Source organism: Hyposmocoma kahamanoa, unplaced genomic scaffold (genome assembly GCF_003589595.1).
Source record: "Hyposmocoma kahamanoa isolate Upper Pololo Valley unplaced genomic scaffold, ASM358959v1 87, whole genome shotgun sequence".
Taxonomy (NCBI): Eukaryota; Metazoa; Arthropoda; class Insecta; order Lepidoptera; family Cosmopterigidae; genus Hyposmocoma; species Hyposmocoma kahamanoa.
In genome coordinates, this window is record NW_020654422.1 from 8,301,239 (window position 1) to 8,310,540 (window position 9,302).

Below are 9,302 nucleotides of genomic sequence, written 5' to 3' on the forward strand. Positions count from 1 at the left end.
GTGGCATTATTCAAACCGCCGTTTTGTATCAAGGAAGCTTGTGGAACCACTGCGCGACGTAATTTATGTGTACACTCTTATTTTGCGCTCCCTGTATGTGATGTCACTTTATTATCCGATTTCGGGCTGTAAAACGGCTCTACAACGCTTTGGACGTTTTGCTTAGCTACGGCATAAAGTCGATAAGTTGATACTTTATGTACACTGGAGTCTTAAATCTGTAATATTTATTTTTATCGAATTTTTGAATTTGAATTTTTAACCGCTATGCTATTCAAATAGGTCTTTTTTTGATATAAAGATCCAAAAACCACACCGACACGCCAGCAACAAAAAAAGTATAAATTTTGTTAGTAGGATAAATAATTTATTAGAATTGTTTATTAATTTATCGTCATTGTTCACTATACGAATTTAACTTTATGAAACCAGATGATTGGACGAACAAGTTGTGTATCTGGTCACGCCCTGTCAATAATCGTTGCAGTGTCGCTCACAGCTTTATACCGCAAAGGCTTGAGGGGCACGCCACTGCACCCGTCACCGTGAGACATAAGTTGATAAATCTCATGTACCCGTAATTTCACCGTCACCCTTACCCTTTTAAATCAGAACGCAGTAATGCTCACATTACTGCTTGGCGGCAGAAATAGGTAAGGTGGCAATACTTCACTGGACAAACTCTTTCACATGGAGCTCTACTGCTACTAAATTATAATAATAATAAACAACTAGGCGTTACATTGTCTGAGAGCATATATCAGCTCAAACATTATGTTACACGGGATATAAAATACAACAGAACAGTGCAGTTAATTGATTTATTATGTTGATTTGCCCAACCTGAAAAAGCAATGTATAAAGTCAGGCGTGCGTCTGAGCTCAAAAATCTGAGGGGTATCGCCACTCACCCGTCACCCTGAGGCATAAGTTGATAAATGTCACGTGCCTATAATTTCACCAGTACTCTTACCCTTCAACACATCAAAACCGAACCGCATTAATACTCACATTACTGTTTGGCGGCAGGAATATGTAAGCAGTATTTCATTGGACGAACTTTTTGACAAGGAGATCTACTGCTACTGAAATAAAATATGAGGGAATTACGCGTTATAGAGTTAAACATTATTTGAAACTGCTTCATTACCAAAATGCAAACATTATTGACTAATAACCATTAAAAATAGGTAATTGAAAAAATTAAGCTTCTGAAAGCTGAACACTGAACACAGCGCTAAAGGAAAGCTTTAGTCTTTAGCGGCAAATCTCCTTATCCACTACAGAGTGCTCAGATTAGATAATCCGTTAAGCATTTTGAGTTGGCGGAAATTAGCGTATTAATAAATAAGCATGAAAAGTCAAAAGGGGCATCTAATGCCTAAAAACAACGGTTACCATGCCGGACTACCACGCAGAGGTCCCAGGTTCGATTCCCGAGCCGGGAGAAATATTTGTATGGCTTACATTTATTTATCTCGTGAGTTTGGGTGTAGTTTGTTGTTTTCTATGTGTGTGTCCATGGCACCCGCGACCCAGGGTTTCTTCAGGGTTTCAGGGTTATTTTGAGTGTGTGCGTTATAAAAAAAATATTATTGACTTAATTAATACACTTTTGCGATACAACACAAAAACACGATGAACTTTAATAACCGAGTTCTCACAAAGACATAATTTTTTGTCTCACACTTAGGTTCTTAATTAATACTGGCATAATTTGATAATTGAATAAAATTGAATATAAAGAATTATTAACGTATTGATCGATATGGAAATGAATTTCAATAATACTGGCTTACTATGAGTTGCCATTTGACGCAGGATTTGGCTGAATTTAAGCGTCATTGCAAAATATTTTCATAGATAATAAAATATTTATTATTATTCTTCCATGTGTACAGTACAAGAAGCGTTGTTTCAGCATAAAAGCAGTATTATCAAAAAATCATTAAATGTTATAATAATTCCTTACTGCAACACGTTTTTTAGAGAAAATATGAATTTGCACATTCAAATTCCTAGTACAAGTTACTTAAATCTTGATATTTGGTTGAGAGGTAACACTAACATTGTTTAATTGCCCAGATCCTAAATTTAACTTGATGCTGTAATAAATGATTGTGGAGGCGGATTTGAAATAACTCTGTGGAAATAACTTGATCTGTATTTCGTACAGACAGTTTTTGCATTTTATACTATTAAGGTATGGGTTTACTTGTGCATAATACACGTTTATGGGTAATCGTTAAGAGGTATTTTTAGGAGCTAAGATTGCGCGGGGGGAACAATTTGCTTGCATTAAAGAGTTTCAGGCTCAGTAGGTTTCTCGTTAAGTAGGTTTGCATAGGACATTTCGAAATACAACTAATCACATGAGCGTTGCATGCCTTTCTAATTCTAATTTTTAATTCTTTGCCATTTGACTAAACCATTATCTCCAGTAGTTTTTCTTCGTAGTAGGTTTGTACTTTTGGGTTACTATTGTTCCATGTGGAACTGAGTACCTGGAACTACTGGGAAAACCAAACCAAGTATAAAAGTATTTATTTAGCGCTTTCATAACTATCAATCAACTCCTTCATCACGCATCCCAAGTAACAGCGAAAATTACCCTGGGGGTGATCCTGGCCGCCCTCTAGGGGTTCAGGTTTATGGAATACGATTTGCCCATACAAAGTTCAAAATCCGGTTTAATCCTCTTACAAGGGTAGTTAAGAAAAGCTAATGTCCCTTGTAAATAGGTTTGAAGCCGCCAACTCCATCCTTCGCAACGGAAAAAGTATTACCACAAACCATTGTGGCAACTTCTGTCGCCTACATGTGGATATTACTGCAAAAGCACTTTGTCGGAAGAAAAGCAAACCAGCAATAAGGGCGGTCCTTAAATATTCCAACTACATACTCACGACATTTACTGAAAATGCTGACACAGAACCAAACTACTATAAATACTAAAGTGTAGTATTTGTTTCCAGAGTGGAGCGGTGTGATGGAGGGACTGAGGTGAGGGCGCGCGGCGGGCGGCGCGAACCCACCGCGTCCGCCCATGGCCCCCGCCTTGATACCCAGGTATTGAAATCATTTACATCACTTTCGAAACGATATTTTCTGTTTTAATGTTTTTCTCGCCGAGTTTCCATTTCGACTAGCGGCCTCAACCACTATTGACCCGCAAGGAGACTGCTCAAAACAACGTATCTACCGCGTATTCATTTAAATAAAAGTAAGATAAACAGAAAAAGACACAGGATGTTGAAATCAGATAGAAGCAATAAGGAATCTTCATGAAATGGTTTTTATGGCTCCACGATTTTCTGTGAAACTGTTTGGTTTTGTTACGTATTTGTGAATGCATTTGTTTGTTAAAATAGATGTCATTTACTGAACAAAGCAAGATATTATTATAACACGTATAAAGGTCGTTATTTTTGGCAAGAAGAATAATAATATTTTTGTTATGTTTCACTTTTTTCGTTGTAGACTTAATAATTCTTTTTTCACTGAAATTTCAATACTTTATTAATGTTTTTCGTCGTTCTTAAAACTTTTATTGTCCTACCTTCTTGCTCGCAAGGTTCACAAATTGATCATTACTTTAAAGTAATAAAATGTAAATATAATAAGTATCTGGCCAGTTATGTAACCGGTATGCTTAACAGGTGGATGGTGCAATGGCTGGTATTTATGGCGGTGGCGGCGCTGACCGACGGCGCGCTTGCCCACCCGCAGCTGCCGCCGGTCCTGGTGCCGCCCTGCCCCGCACAATGCATCTGCTTGTCGCAATCACAGGTCGATAAATAAATATATTAAATAAATTTAGCATAAGAATGTAGTTGTAAGAATGCGGGTTCGACATTTTTTATGAAATTTAAATGAAAAATTGTACTAAATTTTCTTAATTAGTTTTACAGAACGCCGACAAAAGTAAGATACTAGTATGTGGTATGAATAGACGGAATCAAGTAAAGTATCGGTAACCTATCACAAACTCGAATTTCTTTTTTCCCAATTTCATTACTCCGAAAACGGTTCGACTTTTCGAAATAAAAATCGGGTAAAGAATAACTTGTCAATATGTCAAAATAGTGAAACATTAAATGGTGTAATGAAAAAAATCGTAACGTGTTTTCGGACAAATGAAACAAAATCTATTCAATAAAAATCTAAAGGTTTTCGGAGAAACGAAATTCTATAAATCATGTTTCTAGCTTGTGATAGGTAACCTAAAGTTTCTCATGAACAGAATGGAGCTTTTATTATGATTAACTTAATAAGCAGCTAGCTTGCGAATAAAATTTCAGTTTTAAAGATAGACTATCAAATTTCCAACGGCTTCAATTATTCGGTGGAAGGTTTACTAATTTAATGAAAAAGGTTACGTTCGATATTGCCGTACCTGCATATCAGCACTGTGCATGCATGTTCCTTTTTATTCAATGTAATTGATGTCTGTTTTGGTCATTTATTTGAGGAGCTTAAAGTTCTGTACAATCGAATAAAAATATGAACGTGCGGCTGTATATGTCGATGGGATATTCGGCAAGGGATTAATTTTATTGACAGAATAAAATACAGAACGATAACTTTTTAGCTATTTTATGCTACGATGCGATTAAAACTGAAGTGGTATTTTTAATACTTTGATTCAAACTTTTACGATTTTCGCACATTATTTGATTGGTATTTTTAATACTTTTATAGCAAGGAATTTAAAGCCGGGACTCAATGTTGATGAAACAATTTGTTCTTAGGTGGTATGCAACAGCGCGATGCTGCGGGGCGTACCGTCGGCGTTGAGCACTGGCGTGACACAGTTGTCTTTGTCGCGTGCCGACCTACGCGTGCTGCGCTCTGACGCGTTCGCACATCTGCGCCAGTTACGGCGCCTGGCGCTGGACGCATGCAACCTCACGCGCATCCGCCCGTTTGCCTTCCGCGGCCTACCGCGCCTGCGTGAGTTGCTTATCCAGCACACTCCGCTGGCCACTGTCGACGCCTTCGCCTTTGCCGCTTTACAGAACATCACCTCAATTGTACTCACACACAACAGGATTGCGCAAATTGAAGGCTACGCATTTGCTGGAACTAACTTCATAAAATTGATATCTTTGCGAAATAACCCAATCAAGAAAATATTGGCTCATGCTTTCTCGGGACTGACGGATGTCAGCCAAATAGAACTGCCTTCGGGGATCAGGTCTATCGAGCCCCAGGCCTTTGCCGGGTTGGAGGGCGTCGGCGTACTCGAGCTTGCCTATATGGATTTACCTTCATTGTTGGCCGACACTTTTAGAGGAATGACGCGGGTCGGTCGCCTCGCGCTACGCGAGTCGGATCTCGGCATCATAAAAGTCAGCGCGTTCGATGGTCTGCAGCGCGTGGATACTCTTGAAATGTGCAATAACAAAATCGACGGAATCGAGGAGCTCGCTCTAGTGCAAAATAATAGTGTGAATACTTTCAAATTGACTGGTAACCATATACTGGAATCGCCGGAATCGGTCGTTCTGGAGGTCGAAAATATTGTGATTCGTGGGAACCACCTCCCATGTGAGTGCGGGCGCGATCCGTTGGCAAATCCGCTGGCGTTGGCTGAAGATTTCGCGGAAGAAAACTTTTGTATTTCTCCGCTCAAGGTACGTGGGCGGAGCCTGGCCAGCGCGGCCGGTGCTGCATGTCGCGGGGACTCGGGGGGCAGTGCACGCGCTCGAGCAGCCGCCGGCGCGGCGAGACTGCTGGACGCGCTCATCTCGCCTACTCCGCACTTCGCGCTCACGCTGGCCGCCCTCGCTTTCCTTGCGAATAGTTAATCGCCCTTAGTGTTCAATTATTAAATTATGTACGTACTTGTTTGTAAATATTGTATTATATGATGTGACTATGCGAAATTTTACATTGAAACGGTCCGTTCATTGAGTATACGTTGGACCATGAATAAAATTTGCCTTTGGAAAACGTGTTTTAAAGTTGCATCTCAACATTTCCATCAACCACAATCCCTTCACTTTATATGTACAGGGATGCTGGAATAGTGACGCCAAAAAAAAAATTTAGATGCCTCACATTGAGGTGTATACGAATCACCCCCATTTATGTTCTGCGATTTTTCGTAGTTTTCGAGTTATAATTTTTTAATGGATTTTTGAAATTTTTGATCGGATAGGCTCTAAATTTTTTTTTTTTCAATTTGTACAACAATTTTTGGGGTTTATTTTTGTAACTCAATCTTTATGAATTGTACTTTAATGTACAAAGTAATCGGCTTCGTAACATCAATGGAAGCTACGAAAGTTTTGACTCAAAGTGGAAAATTCGCGTTCGAGAGAGTCAGACTTGAATTCTCAACTTTAAATTAAAAATCTAAACCGGCAATTCCATAGTTCCTGGGTAACTTTAACTTTAACTGCGCTAGACTCTAAACTTTCATATTAATACAAAATAACAATTATTTACTTTATAGGCCTTTATTTGCTGACATCAACCTTCAAATGAACTGAGGTCGAAAATTCCTACTATAGTAATTTGATTAAAAAAAAAAAAAATATTGCCTATTTTATCTTCCCTAAGGCTAATTATGGTAGAAAGTGTATGAAGTAATAAAATAATAACTGTAGGAAAGCTCTGGACATTTTAAATTTTGTTTAATTTTATCCTACATGTTTTTTGCGATCTGTTCTCGGAAATTTAGATGCACCTTATCTTTTTTTACCCGGAATAACAAGGGATCAAAGGGTAAATAATACTAATGTCTCCCTCACTCTTTGTAGCTAGATCCGGTGTAAGCGAGAGTAACAACGAGCAACGGGAGTCAATGCAAACAAAAAGCGCCTCAGTCGTTCTCACCTTGTGTTTACTGCTACCTAGTCGTGTCGTTGTTTTATCTCTACCACTACACTCGCTTTGCCCACGGACCCTGCTACCTACTTATCTGACTAGTTTGCTCGTTTATTGGGCTCTGTTTTGCATAGTGATTTGGACTTCGTTTACTTGAAAGCACGGAAGAAAGAAAAGAATGTGGTTTGTGCTTGAAAGTGTTAGAGATGAGCTACACGTTAAGTGAATATACAGAAATGCATTATTTTTATGGCTTTGCTCATGGCAACGGCCATGAAGCTGCACGACTGTATCGAGATCAACTTCGACGCCAAAGTGGACCACAATCTGATCGATATCCCGATCATCGTGTTTTTACTAATACGCACGCCACATTAATGGCAGGTCGCATTCCTCCGGATCGCAGAGAAATAGTGCTGGAGGCACTTCGTCAGAATCCATCAACGAGTACGGGAACTATGGCTCGAACTTTGCGCATCCCAAGATCGTCTATCTAAGAGATAACTCACGAGGAAGGATATACCGCATATAACGCATATCATATTCAGCGAGTGCAATTAAGCTTTACTGCCTGCAGATTATCAATTGCGGGTTGATTTTTGCCGAATTATGTTGCGAAAACAGCGAGAGGATCCCCAATTATTTAATTAGATTTTGTGGACTGATGAGTCACGATTTGAGTGAACTGGTATATTTAATATTCATAATTACCACACATGGGCGGTTGAAAATCCACACGCGGCGAGACTTTCAACTTTTCAACATCGTTTTAGTGTGAACATGTGATCTGGTATCCCCAATGGAGAATTAATTGGGTCGTTTGAACTGCCGCCAAGACGTAATGCAGAAATCTACAAAAGTTTTTTTGGAAAACGATCTACCACTGTTGATGGAAGACGTTAACCTTGAAACTCTACGGTTTCAAAATGACGGCGCACCATGTCACTACGCAATACAAGTGCGAAACTATTTAAACCAAACGTACCCGAACAGATGGATCGGACGAAACGGACCAATTAGGCGGCCGTCACACTCACCTGACCTCAACCCCATCGACTTTTGTTTGGAGTTTTTACAAAGAACATACGCCCGAGAATGTACGAATGAACAAGAACTGAAGGAGAAAATCCAAGAAGCCAAACGTGATGTAAAAGGCAAGCTTTTCGAAGACTAAAACGCAATTTCTTGCGAAGGTGTAGGATGTGCATTTCTGGTAAAAGCCGTCATTTTGAAAACCTTTTATAAATAAATGTATTTTCATCACAATCAACTGTGTTTTATTAACTCAATTAAAAAAAAGTTCAAAAAATGTTAAATAACCTAGGTAAATAGTAAAAGCTATTAAGTTGTTTATTTTGTTATATATTATTTTATTACTTTATACACTTTCTACCATAATTTTAGCCTTAGGAAAGATAAAATAGGCATTAATTTATTTTATTAATCAAATTACTATCGTAGGAATTTTCGACCTCACTACCTTTGAAGACTGATTTCAGCAAATAAAGTACTACTTTTTTGTATTAATATAAAGTTTAGAGTCTAGCGCAGTTTTTAAAGTTACCCAGGAACTATGAAATTGCCGCCGGATCAGATTTTTAATTTATAGTTGAAAATTCAAATCTGACTCTCTCGAAAGCGAATTTTCCACTTTGAGTCAAAACTTTCGTAGCTTCCGTTGATGTTACGAAGCCGATGATTTTTTGTGTTAAAGCACAATCGTAAAGAGTGAGTTTAAAAAAAACGAAAAATTGTTGTACAAATTGAAAAAAAAAAATTAGAGCCGACCGAGAAAAATTAGTTGAAAATTTCAAAAAACCCATTAAAAAGTCATAACTCGAAAACTACGAAAAATCGCGGAACATGTATGGGGGTGATTAGGATACCACTCAATGTGGGGCACCAAAATTTTTTTTGGACGTCACTATCCCGGCCACCCTGTATAATTTTACAGGTATCGTGAAATGTTTATGTGACGGGCGAATGGCGATTTACTAATTCTCTACGTAAATACTCATCGAGGGTTCCCATTAATCAACAAAAATGACGCTTCATGTGTTCGATCCGCAAATCGTGGCCATTTGAAGATTTATGGAGGTATAAAAATAGCGTTTATCTGTATTTCTAGTCAATTAGCGGACGGCATCAGATAGGGGCTGAGTAATGCGGCTGTCGGACGGCGCAGCCCCATCGCCGCCACAGTCGGAAAATATCGTTTTCTAAAACCATAAGTCGAACAGGAGGAATTCCTCACAGCAATTCTATCGTTCGTCATCATTATTCGTAATTTTACCCCGTAACTAAGATCCACCTAATTGTACTTGAGAAACAGCTAGTTCGAATATCACTTGATATTCTAAATTCTAACTAGCTGTTCACAGCAATTTTCTTACAAAAAAAGACACAACTGAGAAAGGAATATAGTACATAATTCTCTGGCTTTTCTGGTATTTACAGTTGTGAATTTA

The 9,302-nt window shown here is 38.6% G+C and overlaps 1 protein-coding gene across 1 annotated transcript; it reads left to right on the forward strand.

Moving 5' to 3' along the window:
* The first annotated feature begins 2,978 nt into the window (after nucleotides 1-2,978).
* On the forward strand, nucleotides 2,979-5,944 carry LOC113235443 (chondroadherin). The gene is made up of 3 exons (XM_026471126.1): nucleotides 2,979-3,069; nucleotides 3,660-3,789; nucleotides 4,752-5,944. Exons 1-3 carry the CDS (start codon nucleotides 3,047-3,049, stop codon nucleotides 5,808-5,810), a joined length of 1,212 nt encoding a protein of 403 aa, XP_026326911.1. The 5' UTR covers nucleotides 2,979-3,046; the 3' UTR covers nucleotides 5,811-5,944.
* Nucleotides 5,945-9,302: the final 3,358 nt, after the last annotated feature.

Excerpts from the sequence above, each read along its gene's own strand:
- LOC113235443 (XM_026471126.1), top strand. The coding sequence starts at position 3,047 with ATGGCCCCCGCCTTGATACCCAG. Across the intron at positions 3,070-3,659 it reads GCCCCCGCCTTGATACCCAG|GTGGATGGTGCAATGGCTGG; the intron begins GTATTGAAATCA and ends TATGCTTAACAG. Across the intron at positions 3,790-4,751 it reads TCTGCTTGTCGCAATCACAG|GTGGTATGCAACAGCGCGAT; the intron begins GTCGATAAATAA and ends ATTTGTTCTTAG.